General features: G+C 45.2%; 1 protein-coding gene across 6 annotated transcripts in view; it reads right to left on the minus strand.

Moving 5' to 3' along the window:
* The window catches only part of ptprua (protein tyrosine phosphatase receptor type Ua), a 165,672-nt gene that overhangs the window by 63,900 nt on the left and 74,324 nt on the right, over positions 1-27,448 (minus strand). For all 6 annotated transcript variants that reach the window (XM_068576270.1, XM_068576268.1, XM_068576269.1 and 3 more), the window contains exons 3-4: positions 15,276-15,547; positions 4,590-4,671 (exon numbers count right to left, since the gene is read on the minus strand). In XM_068576270.1, the coding sequence (XP_068432371.1) occupies positions 4,590-4,671; positions 15,276-15,547 (354 nt within the window). The remainder of the gene's footprint in view (positions 1-4,589; positions 4,672-15,275; positions 15,548-27,448) is intronic.

Below are 27,448 nucleotides of genomic sequence, written 5' to 3' on the forward strand. Positions count from 1 at the left end.
ATATTGACAAGTATGATGTTGTGAAATATATTTTCTACACTGTTGACATGTTTGTTAGCGAACAGTCTTTGTCTTTCTGCCTTTTGTTGGCAAATTGCTACCTATTTAACCGTTACCATTAGCAACTGTCAATCAGTGGAAGTAGTCTTAACGAACGAACACACACACACACACACACACACACACACACACACACACGGTATGTGTTTGATTTGAGTTACTGCAATGCAGGGAAAAACATTTCACCAGTAATACTAATTAGATTTTTTACTTTTATTTAGCTCCCTGAAAAAAAGCTTTTAAAAAAAAACAAACAGACTATTTGCCGGACAGTGTTACAGTTATCAAGCATGCGACATGCCATAACCCCAAATTTAATTTCTGCCACCATCCAATTGTATTTTTCACCTGTTGCTTTTCCAGCTGTGTCTTTGTCAGTATGTGGTGGCTCCCTGTGAGGGATGATGTGACTCACCAGATGTTTGCTTGAGCAGAAGCGCTGCCCCTTCCCTCAGGACTGTGCACATAGTGGTAATTCCCTAATGGCCGACTTGGCCCGATGTCAAGCTCCAAAATCCATTACTTTAACTAAAAAGAATTGTGGTTTCCACTGAATCTCCCAATTATCTTTTGAATATTATCATTTGTAAAAGCAAATCTAACTTGTGGAGGACATATGCCTTAAAAAAAAAAAGATGGCACATCATCAACGCCCACGTACCTCGATCTAAAATAGTTCCCTCACTCTTTTCACATGAGAAAAGCTGAACTGAAGCAAGTTTTTAGATTATAATCACAGTTTATATCAGAGTTTATGAGGCTTGTGGTCTCCAGCTGACCGTAATTGCATTTTGTGCGAATTTGATACAGAACTGAAGCTCTATAAATGCCTGTGATTGGGATAAAGGTTGCTAACGCGAGTGTTTTGAGGGTTCACATCCCAACAAATGACCTCGGCTGACTAACCATTTCTTGCTCCCACGAGCTGACAGCAACTGATGTTCTGCTGCCAAGAATAATGTTCCTGCTTCCTACACAACATGAACACAACGATCAGCACCAGACTATTCTCAACCTGCTGAATTGTTTTTCACCTCGAAACCGACAGTTAAACTTGCGTTACGACGCCAAACTGGCTGGCTATCCTTCAGTAATTCAGAAGAAGTACTGAGAAAATATTTGATCTCTGTGACATCTTTTCTTTTTTTTTTTTTTTAAAGTCATGAGCTATTTTATAAATCAAACAAGTTTCATCTCACTTATCCTGAGTCACATAAAGCTGCTGTTTTCCATGTTGATACTCATTCTCTGCCGCTTGACAGCAAACGAGGTGTGGTGTGTAAAACAACATTCAAAGTGCAGCTGCTCCTCAAAGAAACAACACGCTGAACACAGATTGAGGATGAAACGGATTCTCTGACGCGACAGGTGAGAAGCGACAGTAACAAAAGCTCTCGTTCGTCTCGTAATTACGCAGAAGGATCATTTGCTGCACCTTCTCATCACTGAACCTCCGTCTCCTGAGCGGCGTTTCAAACAGCCTCGTGAATGAAGTCCGTATGTTCCACACGGGGACTTGAACCTTTTTTCTCAGGGTCCCTTCAGACGTGAACGACAGTGACGGGACACAACGCTCTTGTGTAATGCGCTCCGGGCAAACTGGTTCTGCCGGACGCCGGCGCGACGGGCGGGGAGGCCGGCGCCGTTCACACAACACCCACTTTCATCCTTGGTTTCCACAGTAACCGGCAGGAACATCTGGCTGAGGACGGCACGATAGAAATTGCATCTCACATTTGACCTATTGCTCATTTTCTCTTTCCTCTCTCGCTGGCCTCTTTTCACGTCTTTCCCCATCCCATCAATAAGCGTGGAGTGAGGGAAACACATTTTCCTCAGGTGCATTTCAAACAACACTATTTCCCGTGTATAAGCCTTGTATGCTTTACAAAACTCCAGCAGACTAGAATTAAAGCTGAAGCGAAGAGAGGAAACTATTACAAAGTCTAGATCCTGTCCCGAAGACAATTGCAGCGGTGCCAGTCGGAGGACTCCGTCTGGAGAAAACAGGCGTACGTTCTCAAGTCATCATTTTAAGCGTTCGCAGACACAATTATAGGAGAAGTCATTTGAGGATGAGGCAGTCGCATTAAAAAGTTACGGGGAAAATGTAATTTAAAATCCAAAAGCCCTGTAGTGCGGACGTGTGACCCGTCTCGCCTTAATTAATGCAGCTAAACATAAACGTGGGCGAGGTAATGCGATTCTCGAATGCTTTTTTTTTCTTCTTCTTTTTTCCGACTGTCTGTCTGAGACGTCCGGTCCTCCAGATTAGCAATGCCGCTTCATGTTCTGGATGCAGGAGAGATCGGGCCCGACTGAAGCGCGTGTTTGGAATAAAGGCTCCAGAGGAAAACAACACAAATGTTGAATGAGTGGGAATTCAAACTGAACAGCAGTTGCCTTTGACTCGAATCTTTCCTGAGGGGGAATACCATTATTCTCGCCGCCTGTGGGGAAATTTCTGCCAGCTTTACTAATGTTTACTTACATCTTTGTGTGATAGTGTGTGCTTTTTAAAAGATCGTCACGGGCGACTGCTCCTGCCGCTTCACCGGATCGCACAAAAAGTGTCGCGATTGCACACACATGTGCCGTTTCTGTACTCGTGCTCCATGTTTCATGTATGTATGTTGCATTTTATATGAAGCCGTTGATGTCCTCCAATTTGGGCGAACGGGAATGTGGTGAGTTGAGGCGGCACCATCTGCAGCGAGCGTGAAGCCAGAGCTCAAACATATCGAAGGGCCAACGCTACCGACCTCAAAAAGTCCATTTAAATTACAATGGAAACGCATCCGGCTCCTTTGAGGAGCGAGTATCGAGCTTTCAGATGAGCTCGGGTAAACAAAATATGTGAATACGCTTTGCGATGGTTTTAGAAAACGTTATTCCAGTTCATCTGCTGGTTTCCCGGTGAGGGTTCAGTGATTTCTTTCGTGCGGCCTGCCTGATTTTTTCAGTGGACCCAGAAAAGGATATCGGAATTTCATGAGCTAATGAACACCCGACATTATCATTCATTAAAATGTCCCCACCGAATATGCGCCTGCGAAACAATGTCCCCGTTCTCGCAGAAGGCCAGTGCAGATCCAAGCAAGATGTGATGATGATAACAGGATTGTTGGAGATAAGTTTCGATAAGTTCATGTGTGAGGGCAATGTTTAAATGTGCATGCATTGTTTTGGGCCACATTAGGGCAGCAGAACAAGATTCAAATACATCAAATATTACATTTTTTAAAAAGTACCCCCGCATTTTGAGACAAATTATCTGCGTCTTTCGTCGCTGGGAGCTCCAAGATGTTCGCCACAAACTGCCTTCTTTTCACTTTCGCCTGTTAACTTGAAATTAGCCAACACAATGCAATAAAACCCGTAACTGAAAAAAAAATCTGAATTAAACAGAGAAACTAATAATAATAGTGACAAAAACAATTATCTATACCAGTGGTTCTCAACCTTTTTTCAGTGATCTGCCCCCTTGTGAAATATTGTTTCAGCCGAGTGCCCCCTAACCAGTGCAAAGCATTTATTATTGAAGAAAAGATGTGATACACAACGGTGCGCCATCAGTGTCGGATTTTTTAATGGATGCTTATTTTAAATATATATTTAAATCTCGCCTACCCCCTGGAGTGCCTTCACGTACCCCCTTTGGAGAACCACTGGTGCGTACTGTGTATGTGTGCGTCTAAAACCTTGCATTATACCTCATTCTGGTTAATGGCATTCCATCAAAAATCTGAACTGACACATTTGAGCAATGTGTCAAACACTGCATTATATCACAATCATTTCTGTTATTTAATAAAATGGCCATAATTGGACATTTTTAATTGAATCCTATTATTTTCTGTTCTGGCACCACGCTACGTCTTTTTACAAGTCAGCGTGGTTCGGCTTTCACGATGATTTTCAGGCACACCAATCACATCAGATGTCGCTTTTCTCCACGACGTCCAAAAGTGCTCGCCATCTTAAAAACAGCACAGCGGTGAAAGAAAAGAGTCAGTTTTGAACATCGACGCGGTGCCTGTGCACTACAGGACTGAGGCGGAGGGGGGATATAATGACAAAATGGTAGTCGTAACTGAACAGAACATAATGTAACACTACCGGAGTCCATAAAGCTCAGACCCCTTGATATCCCAGTGATGACAAAGAAGAAGAAAAAAACTCCCAGAGAGGATCAAAGTACAACCACGAACTGTCCTTTTTCCTGCCTGTAACATCACATTAACTCTAAAAGCACCCGACTGTGAGCATAGCGATCAGAGGGAAAGGCCAGCCGTTCTGCCCCGGACAAAAGAGAAGCCTCCTGCAGTGTTATTGTGACTGTGACACTCGGACAGGTAATGTCTCCCCACCTCCCCTCCTGTCAGCCGGATGGGCTCATAGTCTTCAATCACCTACTGGAAACTGCTCCTGAGGTTTCCTGGCCCAGGCTTTTCGTTGTTCAGCCGGTTTCCCGCGGGCTCAGTAAAGGTCAGCAGGTATGCTGCGAGCAGGGCGGAGCGGGTACTTACAACAAGGGTAATTGAGCAGCACAATGTCGTCCAAGGCGATGTAGCCCTGTCGCTCGTCGGAAATGGTCGCTTCAAAGATGACCTGTGGAGAGAAGGGGTAAATTAAATGACTGCAGACCATTACATCTTGAGGGGCAGGTAGACTGACGATATAGGGAATTAGGGAGATGGGGTCCAAAGACCTGTCAAGAACAGACGCGCACAGAGGTTTTCATTAATTCCACCGTACATTTAAAAGAAAGTTCCATGGTAAAACTTGCTATTGCCATTAAAATGCTAATCTAGAGAGTTTCTAGCAGTTCTGGGTCAGTTGTATGTTGTGTTATGTTATACTAATACAGCTATAATAGAATATATTTGCCAAAACACCTCAGAATAAAAACAAAAACAACTCTATTATTTTTTAATACAAATCGACGGGTCAAACAGGGAAAAACCACCATCGAAGAGGCACAGATGCCAAAATCTGCACCAACACTGGCCTGAACTGACAGTCTGTGGTTTCAGTTGAGTGAAGGTTAATCGTATTGTTTCTGTACAATTGCATATTAATAATATTATTATTAATAATGACAATAGTACATTGTATTTGTATAATCTTTCTCAAGATTCTCAAGGCACTTTACATGGTCAAAGACATTAGTTAGCCCTCGGTTGGTCACTATTGATTGTACAATCTCTGCTAAAAGGGATATTATGGATACTATATATGGGATATCCTGTAATAACGCGTACTATCACAGTACGGGTATTTTCTGCAGCATTAAGTTGAGTGGTAGGCTCATGAATATTTTTTTTTCTCCCCGGCTAGTGGAGAAGACTTATCAAATAACTCAGAAAGTGCTTTAGGAGCTCATTCTCAGCATCTTTGGCGCATTATTGTGTTGACCTCACCTCCAAGGTGCCCTTGAGCAGCAAACCCTTAAGCTGCTCCCCGGGCGCTGTCCATTAGCTGCCGTCTGTTCTAAATACCAGGACGGGTTAAAGTAACTGTGTGACGATAAAAGTGGATTGACAGATATATATATATATATATATATATATATATATATATATATATATATATATATATATATATATATATATATATATATAGAAGACCAAAGGATCGACAGGATACCACTATGAATTAAACCCCAGTGGACAAAGCTGTTGCTTCCATTCAAAGACAAAGACGCAGTAAAAAGGTGGAGCACGGCATGCCCGTGGTAATGGACCCCAGCCAGATGATGGTGAAGCATACTAATGTTTCAAGAGGCCTCTTTCTTAAAAAGGCACATATGAAGGCTGAAAAGTAGCATTAGTCATCTCCATTTTAGTTAGCATCTTATTATAATACATTTAACCCCACTTTTTCAGGTTAATTAAGATAAAGAAACTAAACATATATATAGGTCAGTCAGAGTCAGAACTTTGTTCCCGTTAGGTGCTCAGCCATTCATAAAGTGACTCTTGTACTTCAGAGAAGTACCTTATGAAAGCTTTATCCTTCAGTATACCTATACAGTATAAGTCAAGGTACGAGATTTGCATCTACTTAAAAATAAAGGACCTAAAACATACAAAGGCACGTACAAAATAAAGTCTTGCAGGAAATAGCCACCCTATTAACAGAACCTTCTCAGAGACATTTACACCTATCTGTTCAGCTTCTACCACATTGCTCATTTACACTTGTGCAACAACACATATTGCAACGTACTGTGAACTACAACAAAATAACACAAGCTTATAAGACAACAGGGAATAAAGTACTTGTGGTAGCATGCTCATTGATCAACAAGCCTGAAAACCAAAAATCCTCGGAGAGAAGAGACAACCCGCTACTTCAGAAGCCATAGGTGAGAACTCACGTTTGAAGCCCTTTCAAACATCAAACAAAACAAAACTTTCAAATGGCAATAAATAAATAAAGTTGAGTCTTCAAATAAGTCCCATCTCATCGAGCCGTATAGTGCAAAAAAAAACATGAATAAATCCTTCTTGTGTCCCTTTTATCAATCCATACGGCAGCTGCAGGAGTCCTTAAACGCAGCCTAAATATTCACTTTGTCATCTAAATGAGCCTGGAGCATGCAGAGCCTCAAAGTGAATCGGGAGGCCTCCCAGAGAGCGACAAAGTCATTCTGGGTTTCCGAGTAGCAATTACAGTCAGCAGAGGCTAAATCAAGACACTCTTCTCTTATACCGGCTGCAGCATGACAAACTCTGAACTTAAGGGTTGAGTGCATTAACAACTGGTTAGATGAAAGCTGTCCTACATTGTGTGTGTGTGTGTGTGTGTGTGTGTGTGTGTGTTTGGCAGCTACCGTTTCGCCCACTCTTACTACATCTAGTTATCTATGCCAAAGCCCAGTGGAAGCCAGACTGTGACCGCGCACTCTGACGGGCAATAGATGGCCATGTTGACAATGCATCAGGCTTTAAGTGCCCAGGACCAATCAATACCGCGAAAGGCTTTGGCAGATGGATACACACTAAGGCTTTCTTCCCACTAATTTATTTTTTATTTTTCATTCCTATGTCGGGCCATTAGAGACGTCAGACCGATTAACTCTTCAATACATCACGCGTCGACGCACCCGCCACCATTGATTCACTCGGCTCCGCGCTCTGAGCGATCATTAGGCTCCTCTGCATCTGCCCTCACTTAAAGAAAAGTGCCCGAGTCTGACGACAGTGCCAGTCATCGACGAACTCGGCATCCAGTAGCTGCCTACATGCAGACGCCGGATATTATGCAAATTGTTAAAAGTAGGATCCCCTTCAACTTTACACATATAAAGTGGGGCAGTGAAAACGAGACGATTCGCTGACTGCATGAGTGCAGCGAAGGCTCAACGGTCTGCAGAAAGTTTCTTGATATGATTGTGTGTTCGTTATTTACCGTGTGATTTTGTATTTGTGTTTTCTGGGTCCACATTGTTCATTCCTGCATGTAATCAAATGTTTTTTGCCATTGTTGTTGTTGTTGTTTTTCCTTTGCAGCTTTTTATCCTAAATGTTGTGTCTGTGTTATTGAATCCCTGAAAAAGGCGTTTCCTCATTTGCATCAATCTGTCTATTTGGTGTTTTGTTATGTTGCAGTGTGTTTGGCTGTCAAGGCCACCAAAGCGAAAAGATATAAAGTGATGCATGGAGAGAAAGACTGTGCGGGGAAAGATAGTGGGAGAAACACCTTGCATAGGAGGAGGGGATTGAAAGTAGAGAGGGGAAGCTTAAGCCACACTGATATTGTTTGTCATGACGGGGTCCGATAGCATCTTTAATATTTGATAGCAAAGTTTCACCCTTTTCCAGTACTCACACAAGTAGGCATGGAGGAAAATCGATTTCTGCAAATAATGTAAGAGATAGATTTGTCCAATTGAGAGTATCCAGTTGAAGGTGATGTCATGCGCCAGCTTTGCTCAGCCTCTCAGGCTATTGTTGTGACAAAGATGAGCAACAACAAAAAGAGGCCATGTAACACCGCAAAGGCACAATCTGTGAAGTGAAAATCAAGATTTGGTTTACTGGAAGCAGCAGAGTGCCATCTACCAGGGTGCCGTCGACCAGGGTGCCATTTACCAGGGTGTGTTGCCGTCTACCAGGTTGCCGTTTACTAAGTTGTCATCTAGCAGATTGCAAATTAGCAGGGTGCCATCTACCAGGTTCCCATTTCACAGGGTGACATCTACCAGGTTCCCATTTCACAGGGTGACATCTACCAGGTTCCCATTTCACAGGGTGACATCTACCAGGGTCCCATCTACCAGGTTCCCATTTAACAGGGTGCCATCTACCAGGTTCCCATCTACCAGGGTCCCATCTACCAGGTTCCCATTTAACAGGGTGCCATCTACCAGGTTCCCATCTACCAGGGTGCCATCTACCAGGGTGCCATCTACCAGGGTCCCATTTAACAGGGTGCCATCTACCAGGGTCCCATCTACCAGGTTCCCATCTACCAGGGTCCCATCTACCAGGGTCCCATCTACCAGGGTCCCATTTAACAGGGTGCCATCTACCAGGGTCCCATCTACCAGGGTCCCATCTACCAGGGTCCCATCTACCAGGTTCCCATCTACCAGGGTCCCATCTACCAGGGTGCCATCTACCAGGGTCCCATCTAGCCGGATCTCCATCTACCAGGGTCCCATCTACCAGGGTCCCATCTACCAGGGTCCCATCTACCAGGGTCCCATCTACCAGGGTCCCATCTACCAGTTTCCCTTCTACCAGGGTGCCGTCTACAAGGTTCCCATCGACAAGGGTGCCATTGTCAGCGACAGGGTGCCATCGACCAGGGTCCCATCTACCAGTGTGCCATCTACCAGTTTCCCTTCTACCAGGGTGCCGTCTACAAGGTTCCCATCTACCAGGGTGCCATTGTCAGCGACCAAAAGAAATGACATGAGAAAAACTCATTTAAAGAGAGTTTGGCACAAGAACATCAGCGTAGAGAGTTGAGGAGACAAACGCAGCTGGACGGTCAAATGATGTAAAAAGCATGCGAACATGTTGATATGCGCGTCCTGCAGCGCCGCGTTTGGCTCATAAAATCCAATGCCGCAGAATTGATAATGTAGAGAAACAAAATCCATATCACAACCCAGGAGGCCTCTCGGTGAATACATAAAATCCGTGGTGGCAGTAAAAGGGATTCCATTAAAAATAAGATTTGAACAGTAATTAAATATGTTGAGCTTTTAGTTTTCATCATAGCGCTGCAGAAATAATTCATGTGTTTGCATTAATGATGAAGCTCTCGATTGATTTGTGGACGCCATTAATCTTGAAGACGATTTTTATTAAATTAACGACTTGCGTGCGATCTTTTGACAAACAAAAATTGCAACAGCGTTCCGTTAATTTCTTCGGCGAGCATGAGGCCAACACTATTGATCCGTATCGACGATGTGGCAGCGAAACATTGAAATACATGACGCGCAATTACACCTGCCACCTTGTCTTTGCCGGCAGAAGAAATTAAGTGAGGTGTACAAAAAAAAAACCAGAGCAATGTGTGTGTGTGTACTTTGCATACCTACATACACGACAGAGCGGGGACCCAGCATTGTGGACTTGCAGGTCAACCGGGGACATTTTAGATGTCATGAATTAATCATGCTAAAATCATGTGTAAAACACTTTTGGTGAATTTAGGTTAATTCTAACCGAGAGGAGAGCTGCAGGTAATCAAGTGTTTCACAACTCCCTGACACAGTTTTTGTGTCTTCTTTTTCACACTAACATAACGTGAATAGCTTTCTACGGGGAGGAGTCTCCTTGAACAGGATTTTGTATTAATTCTTTGTTTGAATAAAAAATGTAATTAAACAGGGCTCAACTTAAGTGCAAGATGTGTTAACATGAAGGTCTTAGTATTCTAAAAAAAAAAAAAATACAAAAGGGTCAGCTGCAAGATCACCCTTTTTCATTTAAATGAACCACTCAAAACACATCAGACTTTAAAGAGACCTTTAAAAAGAGTTCGGTCCCAAAAGAGCTTCGCTGACCAGTTGTCACAGCAACAAGATTTCTATCTAAAGGAAAATGAACTTGTCTTTGCGATCTACTTGTATGGGAATACAATCCATTAGTTGAAGCAGAAAACTTAAAAGGGTTCAACTCTTTTAAGACATGATTGACGGGAGACAACCGGTCCCTCGCGTGCCACCTTGAAAGACATTCACACGCCAGCATGTGAAATTTAAAAAAAAAAGAAACGAATCGTCCTCATGAGAGAATAATGATGTAAATGCATTAACGAATATGAACACGCAGCTCGAGCTTGTGGGGAACGTTATTGGCCGGACTTTCTGCTGACGTGGCAATGTGTGTTACCCGGATCGTTGTGAATGTGTGAAGCTCAATGCCCGCGGCAGGAAACCTGCAACTTTGAAAAGTACAGATTGACACAATTCCACTAATCACTGTCAGATATCAGCACACGTCAGAAAAGTAATGAGTATGTAAAGTGTGTATAACAAGAGAGTGATGGAGTGGGCAATGATTATGAAGTTTTGCCAACTATCGTTGTGGGCTAGCCGTTAATTAGGAGGCGAAGGTTCATTAAGTAGCTGCTATTGAGCCTCATCTGGACAATAAACAGAGCAGGAAGGAAAATAATTTTACAAAGCGTGAAGGATTTCATTCAAGGCACATATTGGCCACCCACACATCGAGGTTCTCACATCCATGGACTTCATCTGACCTGGGAGGTTGCGCACTTCGTCAAAAGCAGCAAGTCAGTAATCGAAGCGGGGGACTGGCAATTTTCTCACTTCCATTTTCCCACTTTAACCATTGCGTATCCTCTGCACGGTACGCGCGCACACTAAACAGTGAGGCGGATGTTAATTAGATACAACATTGCACTGATTTGACCTGCGTGGGCAGGTAGGCGATCCGAATGCAGGGCAGGAATAGCCGCAAATTAAAGGTACTTTGAAGGGATGTAATTTCTGGACATAGACACATTGGAAAAAAAAAAAAAAAATGCTCACAGTATATATACTAGCAAATACAGGGATTGATTCCATGAACACAGAGGACCTGACCTGCGGCCCTGGCTGGAGGAGGTGCTTTGCTTTATGACGAAAGGTAATAGGTTTATCGAACCTTATATTTACAACACTGCTGCACTCACTGTCTGGCTGAACGAAGGTGATGGGTTAGTAGAAAAAAAGACAATAGCCAAGCAAAAGAGAGAGCGAGAGGGGAAAGATAAGAGAGAAGGAGACTTAATGGTGAGATGCACTGGGAATTAAGATGGTGGGATAAGGAGGACAAAAACGGCCAAAATGAACCCTGGAGTAGAAAAAAAATAATCTCAGGGGAGAAGAGCCAGTGTTTCCAAAAGAGCACTCTCTTTAACACCTACTATACTTCCCAAAGTCGGGCGGACAGGGAGAGAGTGAACCAGTCGGATCAATGTTCTCTTCTGTCCTTCAATGCCATGGCTATCTAACGTCCAATTCCCCCGCAAAAAAAAAAAAAAAGAAGACAAAAGTCTGCTCACCAAAGTCAAGCAGTACCTGATCCACGGCGAGGTCATGAACGCATCATGTCACAGATGACACATGCTGATCAAATCAGAGTGCCAGCCAGTAGCAGTGTAACCAACATTATACTGTCGGTGTCGGTGCTATTCAACTATCTGAAGAAGACACAACACATTGGCATTATTAGGATTGAGCATTTTGAGGGTTTTAAGTCAGGATATCTATCTCACTTGTGAGTTCTCCGAGCTTGTGGAAGTGCATTAATAAATCGTTAGCGATCCATTTTAACGGCGAAATGGACTAATTGGACAGTGTGCCAAAGCTTCTGTAAGCCTCCACACACTGTTGCTCGGCCACGCAGTTCCAACGGTAGTGAATCAATGAAGCCGCCGTCTCTAAAGCGGCGGCATGAACCAGAAACATGTTCTAACCAGAAAAATGTTCTGATTCATTTCACAAGGAATACGCCTTTCAACAATGGCCATTTGCAACCCAGAAGATATTGGCTTTGGATTTCGTAATCTCATATCAGTGAAAGCAAAACGCAAAGGTTGATCACAGTCCAACATATCTCTGAGGCAGTCTGTTTTTCCTGAGGGTGTTGATGCTCTCTGATCACAAGATATATATATATATATATATTTTTTTTTTTCTATTTAATCTCAACCACCACTTCCACCAGCACACACACACACACTCTCTCTCTCTCCTCCGAGCTTCTCTCTAGGTGGAGCTGCTCCTCTGCGGCCTGCAGGGGCTGATCTGTTGGCTGGGAGTGCTGGACAGTGATCGTTATCGATGGATGAGTGGAGCCCTGTGGGGCCTGCACTGAGCTTTGAGTAGTAGCAGCAGGCGCCGTTGAGGAGAGAGGGAGCTTTCCCTGGGCTAAAGAGGAAGAGGGGGAACACACACGCACAAAAAAAAAAGAGGCACAAGCCTCACTCCCAGCTCACTCCCCGTCCCCTCCCCGCATAGCAGATTGACATACTTTGTTCCTTCAGGCTTATGTTTAAGTCTCCTCACTCATCTGCACAGCTTTACGTGCTTCATTATGTGCTGCCGATCAGCCAGGTTTATAGGACAAATAAAGCAATCTGTTCTGTGTCTACACTCCTGGCGGGAAAGAATTTAGAGAACAGCGCCGTCTCATCACTCAGGCAGCTTGGACATACATCACCAGAGTAGTAGATTACATTGCTTATGCACGCCTGTCCAAATGGTAAACACTGCGGCGCTAAGCAAATTCCCCGCCCGGGCCGTCTTGTCCGATTGTACGCCGCAGCCTCGCCACCTCTTGAGAGCGCCCGTCGCCTGCCTCCTGCTGCTCTACCACCTCCTCCTCCTCTACCTCTTCCTCCTCCACCTCTGCTGCTACGGTGCGCGGCAGACAAACTTCTGACGTCCACGCAGGAGAGTAGAAAATCATTACTTTGAATCAGTTTGGCTATTTGTGAGAGTCGCTCAGGACGGGAGAGCCGAGGATGGTGAAGCGCAAGCTGTCCTCATTGATCTGTGCAGCCCTCTAATCTCATTAACTGGCTCTTGATTTATTGAGATGGGGCCCAGAGTGCGCCAAGGTTATGGAAGCAAACACCGGGCCCGCTCCCCCGCACCGAGGGTCGCGCGGAATTGAGGTCAATTGACTGTTCGGCGGACCCACGCTCCCACAATCCCTTACACCAACCGTTGCCTTCTCATTAACATCTGTTCTGTGCAAAAGATGGGGGGTGGGAGGGGGGGGGGGGTGTTGGGTGTAGAAGGCTGCAGGCTCGGTGGGAAGAAAGAGAGCTCGAGGGAATAAATTATTGGCCGTAATGAGGTTGAGGCAGAGGCTGCATCCAGTCATCAGAATCTTACAAGCTACACAACGGCGCCAGTAATGCAGCAGCTTCAACACAGGCATCAAACGGAGCCATCGATTACACTGCAGCACGCAGGTAAATTGACCAGAACATAAAGATGCTATGCAAACAGACGCCCACTGTAATTGTACACCTATTGAGCCACCGTAAATATACAACACAGGCGCAATTAGCTAATGTTTTTGCATTTGGTTCGAAGGACAGGGGAGGACAATGAAGGCCGAGGTTCTGCACTGAGACCACTGAGCGGCTGAGAGGAGCAGCTCGGGGTTTAGCGCCTCGCTAACTGACACCTCACGTTTAAAAAACACAGGGGGCAGGGATGTTTTCAAGGGCGGACATCACAACCATAATAGTTCATTTGTCCAATATCAATAGGCATCAGGGAAATGCTAAAATTTGCTGACTAGACAAGACATTGTGATACTGGACTTGGGCAGTGAGGTGCTTTTAGCTTGTGCTTGAGCATGTTAATGAGCCTAAAAATGGCACGCAGTTGCTAAGCAGCATAATGTTTCTCATGAGTTATATTCGCTGTCTTAGCTCAGGTGCATTTAGTTTAGTTACAGCTGGCGTCAGACAAAACTCCTTTAAACAAAAAACCTGCTCATTAAGTTTAGCAAACACGATGGTTTCATCACAATGCCTCTTCACTCCTCATATCACACCGATACAACTGAATAAATCCTCACAATGTTGTCTGAATCCACTCTAATGTCCTATTTACGCCCCGAGTTGCATATCAAATATGGTAATTTAATATTGATAATAATGGAGCGGATGAGAAAATGCTTCGTGAGTATCCATTCGTGACGCTGTGGCCAGTAAGTGTGATTATTGAAGTCGATAAACCAATAAAGTGACTAATCCGTTATCAAAATGACAATCAGTTTTCTGTCAATCAACGTTTTACTTAGCCATCATTCTACTCATATCGTCGGCACTGCTGATATGACGGTATTGGATTTTTGAAGGGCAACCCCCCGACATTAATGTTGCACTTCCATAAAGTCTCACAAGAGACAGATTAAAAAAAAGATCGAAGCAGCTGAGATGTCCTGATTTTCAGTCCCTCGTATTGGCCGAGCACCAAAACCAATGCTACACTTCCCATAAGTTAACTCTGAAGCATCTTTCCTTATATCCTTCCTTAATCCCTACGTCTTTCAAACTTGATATCCCTAGTTTAATAAAACTTTCGAAAGAAAAGTTAAAAAAACTTCCCTCCAGAAGCCGATTGTTTTCACAAGCTAAGCAGAAGCCTCCATGGAAAGTGAACCGATCTGTGTTGTGCTACATTAACTGCAAGTGACAGTGCCCCGGTGTTTATGTCAAATTCATATATATTGGATAGAAGAAGAACAACAGTGCGAGTTTAAAATGGCTCGGAGGTACAAATGTTCTTTCTCTTCCATGTAAGGAAAATGAATCTGAAATAATGTGAGCGTTTGACAGCTTTTTTTTTTTTTTTCTTTTGAAAAGGATACAGTTCAACATTTTTGGACTCCGGACAAAATGTGGTGGGCATGCGTAGGTTTCTACAGCGTTTGTTTGGGATCTGTACATGTGGAATTACACACCAGGGTTTAATTTCAGACAAAAACAGCGGGAACGAAGCCAAGCAAAGAGCAGCATTTACAGAAGAGAACGGTGTGTTCTCGCTGGATCCTCATCCCTCACTCGAAGCTGAGGAAATAGCTTTTCAGAGACGGTACATCCCCACCAACACGCCTGATTATACACATGAAAACACATCCACTCCAACCTCTGTGTTTTGGTGGAGGGGGAAATCACTGCGGGGCGATGGCGGCCTCCTGTGTGTGTTTGCCTCTCACCTGGTATTCACTGGGCCAGAAAGTGCTCACGGCGAGCTCCACCTGGTGCCACTGGCGTCCCTGCGAGCCCGAGATATTCCACACGGCGCTGCCCTTGGGGCCGCCGTTGACCCGGATGTAGACCTGCAGGTCCCCGGGGCTGTGGCCGTCGCGGCTGTACAGGAAGTAGCTGAACTGGATGCAGTGGGTGTCGTTCTCGCTCAGGGGGAGCAGGAGCAGCTGAGCCCGCTGGCCGCCGAAATGCTGCGAGGAATTGACCATCATGAAGGACCCTGGAGGGGAAGACGGAAGATGAGGAGCATCAAACACTGCTCCATTGACTTTTGAAGTCGCTCAGCTCATGGGGAGGAACTCCAACAGGTAAGGAGCAGTTTCGCAGTTTAGTGTGAATAAGACAAAACGACCTTGCTAGGCTAATCGTATAACCAATACACACTTCACAAACGGCAGCGATTTCGGCATTTCCTGCTGCCAGGTCGGCGCTGATTGACGTATACAAAAATAACAAGATCCAATACTTCACCTTTACAAAGACCCAGGATAGAAATGTCATGTTAGTTTTCAACCGCTGAACGTCTGCCTCTTTTTTTTTTTTGTGGTATTTTTCCAACAGCCGAAAATGAGCCTGGGAGCCAAGTTTGACAGGCTCAAGGTTGTTACCCAGAATATCTGTGTGATCCTCTCTGGCTATTTGTCTATATTTGGTCAGTCTCTGCATCTTCCCGCTTTTCACAAGGCTTCCATCAGGTTTTTTTTCCGCCGCGCTGTCTTTAGATCTGCCGCGTTCAAAGCCGCGGCGCCCGGGTGTCAGATCGGCCTTTCATTTTGAACCGAGGTTCACAGAGTCACCGCTGGCTCTCTCATCCTGGCAGCACGGCAGAGATACCGCGGCCACGAGAGGAGCGCCGCGATGGACGAGAGGGGAAATAAAAGGGGGGGGGGGAGCTTCGCCTTTGACTTGCGGCCTTCATGGCAAATGGGAAGCTCAATATAAAGTGTGAGGGGGGAAACTAACTTTGTCAAACATGACTTTTTTTTTAAAGCTTATTCGCAGGCTACGCCACAAGAAAATGCCACCACTAAAATAAATAACATGATCATTTGACTACATCCTGGAAAGCCATCAGGATTCAAAGTCACACCATTAAAACAATTTGTCGCATATCATAAACATGTGAAATGTCTTTAAATATAAAACAGGTCTAGATGTTATACAACTACTATAAAAACACTTATAATAAATTAAACCCAGAATACAAATACCTGCAAATGAGGACAACATGTCTACATTCGAGATGTTCCTCATTAAAGAAATAGTTTGTTTTTTCTTATTCATTACGAGCCAAACATGGGACCGTGCAAAAACGACCAATACCGGGATTATTACACCCATTTGTCGAGGGTCACTCTCTCAAATCGAGTGGTCCTGCCATGACTTGGTCCAAAGAGAAGTCAGACCAACCGTACTTTTTACAGCCTGCCTGATGTGCAAAGGTTTGAGAGCAGACGCCTTAGGCAAAGTCACACTAGGTGAGAAAAGGCACCAAAAAAAAAAGGACATGCTAGTCATTCTAATAAGGCCTTGTGAGACGCACAGGTCATCCAAAACGTCAAGCAAAATCAATGTCAAAGTCTTCTATACCATGGCACACCACACTATAAATATATTAAATGTGTATGTGTATGTGTGTGTATATATATATATATATATATATATGAAATTCCCAGGTGCAGTGATTATTCTGTCCTTGGTGCATGAGGCTGATAGCGTGTAGTCTGGTCTTAATATGACGGGGTACTAATACAAATTCTAAACCGGTTGTAGTCAACTAATGATGAAAGAAGCTGCTTTCCTGCAATGCCCGCTACGAAAAAAAAGATTATTCCTTTCTCCAATGGAATGTTTTAACATCATAGTGTCTGTGAATTGTTCATCACTGCTCATGAATATTAACTTTTTTTTTCTTTTTTACGTGCAGTTTTAATCAGCGCATGAAACAAAGTGGCCGTTTTCTCTTTAGACAAAGTTCAGAATCAAAGCAGGAAGTACTTCCGTATGCCCTTCTATATGGCGGCTTGGGACTTCGGGGTTTTTAAGTCAGACTCATCACAAACCTTTCATAATTTCCTTTTTATTATTGTGTAACTTACCTGACCCGAACTCTAAACAGAACGAGAACCACTCAAAGGGAACCGAAATGTCAGAAATGTTTTTTTTCAAAGCTGATAAATGTTTTCCGATGAGCTGAAGTGGCAAAAATGTGGAAATGTATAAATAAAAAGGCGAAAAGAGACCCGATAAAAGCTGCCGAGCCCGTCTCTTTTACCATAGCTGCTATTAACAATCCCACAGGCGACAAGTGGATTAGAAGAGATTAATTAATTTATGAGAAAAACACAAATGCTGCAAAAAAAAAATGCCATTATGTATCTTACTGGTGCATGATTTAAGATTTAATCTGGTCACGACTTCTCATAGTCCCATAAATATGGACGCGCAATGAATCCGTTATTTTTGACAAAACTTCAGAAATTCCCTTGTGCAGCATTTCAATGGAATAACTGGTGTTATCGTCATGAAAGTTTGATTTAAAGCTCCGGAGACGCTGAAGGTTGAGTGGATAGAATATTCACGTGTCCCCCTCTTTAACTTTGGGTTTTTAGAAGAAAACGCTTCCCTGAAACAAAGTTAAAATCAGCGCCGGCGGCCTTAGGTGGTTTCCGCTTTCTTATCAACCGTCCAGATCATCAAGTCGTAACTTCTGCCCTATAAATGTCTCTCCATCCTAGCGTCATGAACAAATGTTGAAGATAAACACGAGGAGACAAAAGGACGGGCAGCAAGCCGTCTGTGTTTATTACCTCGGACTGCTTAAAGTGGCCTTGGGGATGACACGGGTTTCCTCCCTGACTTCTTATCTTCCAATCATCATCATCATCGTCATCATTGACTCGTTGATGCCAGCAGGAGAGAGCGCGAGCGCGCTAATGGCACTTCTAACCTTCACGTTCGCTGCTGTTGGCGCGTGGTGGACGAGGGGAAAGCAGTGGGATCGTGGGTAGTGTAGTTTCCCTTCACACGCCGGAGTTGAGCAAGAGTGCAATCAGAGCCCTGCCTCCTGCCATTAATCACAGTGGCACCGGTATTAAGCCATAATGGCAACCGAGGGAATGCTTAAACCAGAGAGATGGCTGTAATACTGGCGCAGTGACACACACACACACACACACGCAAGAACACACACACACACACACACACACACACACTTTACAGGCCCAAAAGCAGACTCAAATCCATGTCCCGCTGACCTTCCCTAGAGTAAGAGCTAGCTTCCTCTTTCACCTCCCCCATCATTCCTCCTCCTCAGTTCATTTCCTCTGCCTCCTTTTCCCCCTTCTTTCATCTCCTAATCCCTCACGTCCACCAGCTCCGCTTCATCCAAATCCTCCTGAATGCAAAAAACGTCCTTAAACAAGCATAAATAACACAAAAGGTCCGCCGTCGGTTTGTCTGCTGTCGAGTGAAGGAAAATACATCGTGGAGGATCTCATTAACAAGTGATGTGTAGCCTGTACAGAAACGGTACAGGAAAATAACTCCGGCTGTTACTTTAGATTTGTGGTTCTTCTAAGTGCGGATCGTTATCGAAGGCAAAGTGTCATCAAGTGAGCCTCGAAGCCTCGACTGGGATGAAGTCGGGTTCAATGTTTGGCCTGGACTGTGCCCTGTTTGCTCGGTCAGAGTGACAGGAGGGAAAAGAAAAGAAAAGAGAGGAGAAGAAAATAATTCAGGTCAGGTCCACGGACAACCTGCACATGAAGAGCCTTAACATGCATGTCACAAAGCCCCCCCAGACCACCGGCCGCCGCCTCCCTCGCCTCCGTCCTCCATCCCCCCCCGCCCACCCCTCAAAAGCACAGATGAGACGTCAAACTGCCAGAAATATCCTGCGATAACAGGCAGCTGCTGTCCTTTGAGATCTCGCTGTATTCTTGGACACAAGAATATTTTTCTCTCCCTCACCTGCTCGCAGGCGAAGCCGGGCAAGCTCTGGCTTATCCCCCCCCACCCCCACCACCACCACCCTCTTCTCCTCCACCACCATCATCGCTGCCGCTGCTTTGATGTGCGAGCTCTCGGGGGGGCTCTGTGGCTAAATTGCTTTTTCTTCAGCTACGAGAGCTGGACCCCCTCATTGTTGGAGGGCAAGTCTCCAACTGTTCTTATGACAGGATTGCACAGGGAAAAATTAAGGGGGTGGGGGGGGTGGGGGGGGACAGTGAAAACACATTGTGTAGCCTCAGCTATAGAGATGCTGCGCTTTTCTCATTATATTCAAATATCTTGAAGCAACTTTGGTAAAGCAAATATAGACATAGCCTCTCCAGTACCTCTGCTACTGTTTGCTTCAGCTGAAGCCACCTGGTGGCTGTTAGAGTGAAGAACAAGCCTGTGAGCTGCAGATTTTTAAAAAAAAATCTGCACTATGAAGCGACGTCTTTCGCTTCTCAACTTGATGGAAGCTCATTTGAGACGAGTCAAGCCTGCTCACAATTCATCAGTCCATCACCAGACGACGCGCGCCGGTGAGACTTACCCGTGATGCCACGCTGACATCCGCGAGGATAAAAACCGTGTGAGGCTGCAGGTTTAAGATCCAGGTACAGCGAGACCTCTTTGCATCACGGGAAACTCTAAGAGATCAGAAGCGTGTGTGTGACTCACGACAATCTGTACAAACTTCTGTGTGTTTGAAAAGACTCTGAGTTTGTTCGTAAGATCTCTGGAAACAGTGAGAACGTTATGTCATCAGCGCAGAGAAGCTGAAATCAATTCTGCCACTAACAATTATTTTCTCGATTAATCAATGACTCGTTCGGTCGGAGAACAGTGGAAATGCCCGCTGCAATATTCTAGAGCACAAGGTGACCTCACTAATTGTCTTGATGTGTTCAAACAGCAGTCCAAAATACTAAAATATTCAACTTCCTATCACGGAAGACCAACGAAAAGCAGCCAAGTCATCGATTTCACAACTGAACCATTGCAGCTCTGATTCATTCAAAAATATTGCAGATCAAAATAACAAGTTTCAGTATTGCCACTTTAGTTTTCTCCTATATTTGTGAGGATCGTTGGCTCTCGAGCGGGGATCGGTTTTGAAGAGGACGTCGTCTTGGTGTTGACTTTCCCTAAAAGCAATCTGAGAAACACGAAGGTTCCAGAAAAAAAACACTGTGGTGGCCTATCTATCCGTCGTTGTCGAGAAACAGTTCGACTCGGTCGCACAGCACAAACACACTCAGTGCTCCTAAGCGTCAGACCGTGACGCTCTACGTGCCGCTCTATAGCATCCCTCCTGGAAGTGTCAATGTATGCTCGCTGCACGCACAGTGGGCTTTCAAAACAAACTTCTATCTGCACAGGAAGTCTTGACTCTGGACTCTCTCGAGTCACGGCTGGCGTCAGAGAGCGCTGGCGTATTTGACGCGCTGGGCGAGAGAACATGCGACTGCGGTGCAGCTGGCGAACGCCTGTACAGGCCACTGCAACGGTCCTCTGATGAGTCCTAACTTCATGAAGGTTATGATTATGTGGTCCAACCTTTTTTTTTTTTTTTTTAACATCAATGGTAAATCAAAGGAAACACGCCCTCTGTATAATGAGTCATGGCTCGTGTCATCCAGAAGACACAGAAAGCGAGGGGACTGAATCAAAACGGTCAAGTTGTGAGCCAGAAAAGAAACAGTGCGCTTAAAGACGCTGAAAAAACTGGAAATGTGGAGCCGGGTGATACATTCCTGTGGGTGTCCCACTCCGAGTGACAACCTGTCACACAACACACAGTCATTTGAACAATTGTTGACGTAAAAATATTGTTAAGTGCAGCTTTGAGCACATCTACCCGATGATCCTTGTGTAGTACTCTTACTCGGGGCTTTGCTTGAAATTGAACTGAAAGTGCATAAGTCATGATTATACATTTTCCTGTCGGGACAAAGCCTTGAGCGTAAAGAGAAAGGAGATCGCGCGCTGAAGGTTAGCACACTTGCGGAAATTGGTCCAAAACAGGCTCAGCGTCTCCTCTCCTTTTAGCTTGATGGAGTAAGTCAACATGATTGATGCCGTAATTAGAAACTTGATAGAAATGCATGGAGATATTACTGGCTCCGATAACCTTACCCCCACATCCTTCAGGACACACACAGAGACACATACAGTACGCGCACACACTGGTTCGGTGTGAACAAATAAATAAATAAATAAATAAATACACCCCAATGCAGACAAATTCTCCATGAATCCATAAAGCTGATAAGGCCCCATCTATTTCTCCCATGACCCTGCCAAGGGCGAGGGAACATGCATTAAGAGATTAGGGGGACGGCCTCGGCTCCCTGAATTCATATCAGAATGTGAGGTGGGAACCTGAGTCATAGGTCTGCCCGCTTTTATCACACTTACACTAAGAAAAAACTCAGGGGAGCCGAAAGTGGAAAGGAAAGGGCGAGCAAGTGGAGCCCGACGGGAGGGAGAGATAGGGAGGGCTTTTATCTTTATGTTTGTCGACGTCGCTTTTCGTTGGCTTTTCCTCCGCCGCCATCAATAACGCGATGTATAACTCAGGCGGCCCCATTCTGCCCGATGACAACGCCATCTTTCCTTGGAAAAGGCCAGGCAAAACCTTGTGCATTTTAATCAAGTTTTTATCTAACTTTTTCTCACTCCCGCCGCCGCCGCCTCCACCGCCGCCGCCTCCACCGCCGCCGCCTCCACCGCACTCTACGTGAATAACGGCTAACCGTCTGCTTTCTGGTGATGTCGAGATTGTGCGATGGTTTGAGAGCGAGCCAGACGGTTTTCCTCGACCACTCTCCTCCAGGGCATCTTGCAGAAAGGTCATTCCAGATTTTCAATTTGGCCCGAGAAGTTGGTCTTTCAGATCTTCATTTGCTTTTTCGTCTCTTATTTTTTTTTCTTCTTCTCTCTCTCTCTGATATTACAACCCGGAGCCACGGTGACCTCAGTTGATATTGCATGTACAAGTGAAGTACAGCGAGCGTAGATGATTGGGAGGGCACAGATTGGTCTCGCTGTTTGCTCCTCTCTGTATTTCTGGCTGCAGTGTGTGATCTGTTCAGCTGGCAGGAACACTGGGGCTGGCGCTTGTTTAGCGGAGCCAAAAGGCAATGCAGATTTTGCCATTTACAAAGTGACACAGTGCTTACACCGTGCGAATGGGAAATCTGCAAACCAACAGCAGCTGGTCATGAATGCGACGCTGACAGAGCCTGAAAACGTCGCGCAAACAACACAAAAGCAGCTGACAACAGCCAGCTAATGAATTCCCCGGGTCGGACGCGAGAGACCGGCAGACGAGCCGGAGACGACGGGAGAGTCATAACACAGGTTTTTTTTAAAATGGCCGCTTCCAAGGGGGCAGCGTTTAGCGCCGCGCACCCGCGTCCGACGCCGTCTGTTGCCGATGCAGCGTCGCAGGCAGCGGGAAAACACCTGAGCTACTGTTCGATCCGTCTGGATCCATGACGCCATTTTGAAATCCCCACGGCACGCCTGTTTTTGTCCATTTCCGTACAGGAGCTCGTCCTTCGATGAGCATTCGAACAGGTGATGACAAGCAGCCAGGGAAAGGACGGCGAGGATGTCTACTCTGCTCTCGCAGATAAATCAGCAGGATTGCAAGCAAGTGTGCGCGCTGCGTGCATGATAATGAAATAAGTTGTTTTGTTTAAAAAAAAAAAAGAAGCTTAAATCATATTTAACTTGCTTTTTATGAGTTTATAGAAATGTAACCGATTGTGTTAAAGGTTAAATGTGATGATGGCTCTACTAAGGAAGAATGAACATAATATGGACTTGTAGACCTGGTTTGTTCCCAGATCCTGAACCCTGACCCCCTAAATATTAGCACATCCAACACTGTGTCTTCTAGTCTGTTCTGTGCAGTGGTGCCGGACTAACTGGTACCAAAGATCTTTGTTTATATGATGATTTTCTGTTGTAAAACTTAAAATGGCATTTTTAACAACGCCCCCTGGGGGCCATAGTTATGACGGGAGCAAAGCCGATAGTCAGGAGATATTATTATTATTATAATTATTATTATTGACTCGCCACAAAATGTCCCCGCTGTTCGTTTCCCCTTTCCAAAGGATAGTCAATTTTTTTTTAAGCATACCTTGTCATTTTATTCCTAAACCTAACGTCATTTTTGAGCCAAATCATAAAATGTAAATATTTTACATATATTTGAAACCGATTTTGAAGATCCAGACAAACAACATAGATTTGGGAAACATGACATCCAGGAAGAAAAAACAGTTGATTGGTGAGAGGCGTGTTCGCCGACAGCTTTGCGAATGTTCTTCAACACTAAAACGTGAATATTGTGGAGAACAAGACGAACGTTTGGGTGGATTGATGGTTCTTACTGCCATGTTGGACTATTTTAAGATTGTGGCATTCCAATAGCCGAGCAATTATGAAATCAGTTACGACTTGATACGCAAGGCTACCAAACTAAACGTCGTAATGAAGTGGTGTTGGCCTTTAAGAAACACAGACTGAAAGTCTGAAGATGGGAAACAGAATTGGTCGAGCCTCGGGTTATATTTGCTGTCCAAATGAATCCTGAGCTTTAAAAACATGCACTCTGTTTCACCAGTTCTTCAGATCCGCCATTTGAAACTGACCCGTGGTCAGTGACGGAAAAAAACCCACCACCATCATCAGTATGTGCTTCTAAATCTGGTTAGTATACCTTTTACACACAGGGTTGCTTCTGTTTGAGCAGCCATTGTTAAAGTCTGAAGAGGGGGTGGAGGTAGCACTTAGCTAATGGCTCAGAGAAAAAGTATTACAAGAGCCAGAAAAAGGTCTTCTGGTGCAGAAAAGGTTTCATAGGTGCACGGTAGGGATGCCATGTTTTTAAATAAACTAAGAAAAGGTTAAAGAGGCATTTTGTTCTCGCCAGGCTCAATTATTGTCCCTAAAAACACAATAATTGCTTTGTTTCCGGAGTAGCAGAAAAATAGCAGCGCAAATTTGATTGCGTGCCCGTGGCAGAGGAGAAAAGTTTCGCTCGGGCCAACTTTTCCTCCCTGACTCACCGAGCGCCCTCACTTCTGCAAAGTCTCCCTTGAAGCAACGCTCGCTTAGTAATAAAAGATGGACTTCTCGCCGTTGCTCGCAGCGTGGATCCCGGCCCTCCCGAAAATAAATCTAATCCTGATCCTAACCTCAACCCCTGAACACCGTCAGTCGGAGTCCGGGGCCGGCTGACGGGCGGGAAGCGGACGCGGGATGCGGCGGGGAATCTTCTCAGTGGCAGGAATCAATAATGCATTAGGAGCCGCCCAGCGACAACGTGTGGGCTGACTATCTCCCCTCGTACCACTACCAGCTCCCCGCCCCGCTGCTGCATCTTGATATATACCACCCGCCCTCAGCCTCTTCATCTAACTCCTGTGATCTACTGTTTGTTTCATCTCACCATCCCGGAGGCCTTTTGGGGAGCTGGTGCTCTCTCTCTCTTTCTCTCTCTGCTCTCCATGCCAGTATTCCTCGCTCTGTCTGCCCTATTTCTTCTAGGTTTTCTCTGGTCATTTAGTAAACAGAGCATGTCATTTCCCAGGCCCCGCTGCCTTCCTCGGCTCTGCAGAAGACCGGAGCTCGAGCAGGGAGATCCAGGACAAACAGGAGCAGGAGCCCTCACCATGCAGCCTCCATTCCCCAAAGGGACCTTCAGGAATACGAGTACATGATACTGAAACAAGCCAGGAGTCTTTCCAATACATGCAATCATACGTAAAATATTGTTTTTAAAAGGACCAATAAATGGTACTTTCCACCATTGTGTAGGAGTTTGTTTCATGCATTTTCAAGTGGTTCGACTTGATATTTCCATTATTTTCTTTTACTTCATCGCGAAACTAAAGGTTGTTGACACGTGACTTTATATGAATGGTATAAATATACAACACATCTTCCCCTCCAGACCTATTGATTGAAGTTATTTTCTTTGTTTTCAGTCCGCGCAAATATGCCATGATTTTCCATCTCACTGATTTGTTGACTTGTTCGCGAGACATTTTATTAACATTGCAATGTACACTTTGTCGAGTGATTTGCGCGGCATTAACCCACAATGATGGGCACAGCAAACTCGTTACAATTACCGTCTCGCTAACAACCACACTGTCCGTGAAACAACGGCTGAATGCGAGAACAATCCATTAACTGTAAGTCCCATCTATTCGTTATTTTCCTCTTTACTCCTCACAGCTGCAAAGACAAACAGCTCGGGCGGCCGTAATCTAACAAGCATGAAATCAGGTCCTACAAAGAGGTGAGGGAAACAGGAGACTTGCGACATCCCATAAGTGCGAGCCACGTCCCACAATGCAACATGAGAACAGGTGCTCAGGTGGAGTAACCTGAGGTAAGAAGAGGAAGAGGCGAATCAATACAACCCGACGAGCCGTTCAGAGTCCCTCCGACTGCCTTGGCAAAGACAAACCAAGTCCTCCCTTGTCCCCAAACCCACGTCCTCTCAAGATAAGCCCGTTTCTTGGATGTATTTGCCCTTCAATGATAGCGATCAGGAGAAGTGGGTGGGAAGTTTCGAGGCCAATAGCCTAAAATCAGATTTTCATCGGCTGCTGCAGTGCAGCGCTGCAGCATCTGTGTGGTGGAGGAAGGAGAGTGGGAGAGTATTAGATCTGCTAGGCTGGATCGAGGCCCAATGCAGGTCCCAGTCCCAACCCCTCTCCCGCCCCTCCACCCGCCTCCACATACAGAGTGGCTGCGATAAGGTTACAGTCCTACTGGGTGCCAGTGGCGGATGTGGAAAAAGCAGAGTGCATCTGGAGGAGAGAGGCGACCATCTGGTCCAGATCACCTCCAAGCCGCAAAGACCAGCACTTTCTTTCCCTCCACCTGTCCCTTCCTTGACACGCCACAGGGGCCTGACCCCAGGAACCCGTCATCAGCCGGGGGTCGGCCGGGGTCGGCCGGGGTCGGCGTGGGCGGGCGAATGCTGAGACGCTGGATGTGGAAACTGTTACTGCAGCAGCAATGTGAGGATGACAGCAGCACTTAGGGTTTGATGCATTGGCTCTGGAGTCGAGCACGGATACTAATATTTCCCACTTGACGCTGCTGACGTTGTGCAAAACACACAATTCTTAGATTAAACATAACAGATATAATGAATTCATGAGTGAAATGAATAAGAGAAAAGTCATATGAGCAATCTAATAAACTCCAGCTTAATAAAACTATTTATTTTGCATTTTTTTCTCCAAAAAGTAGTCATCATTTCTTATGGATTTGCCTTTCATGTTTTACATTTGTAATGGTTTGAAGGTTAATAAATGAAGAGCACAGAACCTTACTTTTGTTAATAAATAATAAAAACAGGAATAATTAGTTCTACAATGAGCACAGCCTTACACAGATAGTATATCTTCCCAATATGAATCCCGTTATCTCTGTGAGCCGTCTTCAGAGCCCTTTCGCTTCAAAGACAAGAATCATTTTTCGAATTTAAAAAAAAAAACTCGCCCTTAGCCTGCGAGCAGACATGTTCGGGGCCTTCAGTCTGGCGGTAGGGGGCACACTTATACTGGCCTGCAACATTCACGGAGACCCTTTTTAAAAAACACAATGAGCCTGAATGTCTCCCTAATCTCAGGCCAAAACACACGGCACCCTGTTGGATTAAAGAAGCGGGGCGGTTTAAATTTTAAATGTGCCGTTGAAAGGCGGACCGTTAACTGACGGAGGGGAGGGGCGGGGGCTTTCAAATCCCTTTCGGGACCGAGGCAACGGACTAACGGCTTAACGTGCCACACACACACACACACACACACACACACACACACACACACACAACGGCGTGGCTGTGGTTTATTCAAAATCACCCACGCTTCAACCCAATTGGCCGCGAGGAGACACAAAAGCAGCCAATAGCCGGGCTGCGTGATTCAAAACGGGCCAAACAAAACGCAGCCACCGCTCGGAGTTCATTTACTTTCAGGCACGCACTCCCACAGTGTTGCTCATTCAAAAGTCATCGCTCGGCCCCGACACAATTGAAAGGCGTTGGTAATCCCCGGGATCTTAATTCATATCCTGTGCGGCTGCAGTT

The sequence above is a fragment of the Clinocottus analis genome, unplaced genomic scaffold (assembly GCF_023055335.1).
Source record: "Clinocottus analis isolate CAN_PGR_092001 unplaced genomic scaffold, fCliAna1.0.p SCAF_14, whole genome shotgun sequence".
NCBI classification, from domain to species: Eukaryota; Metazoa; Chordata; class Actinopteri; order Perciformes; family Cottidae; genus Clinocottus; species Clinocottus analis.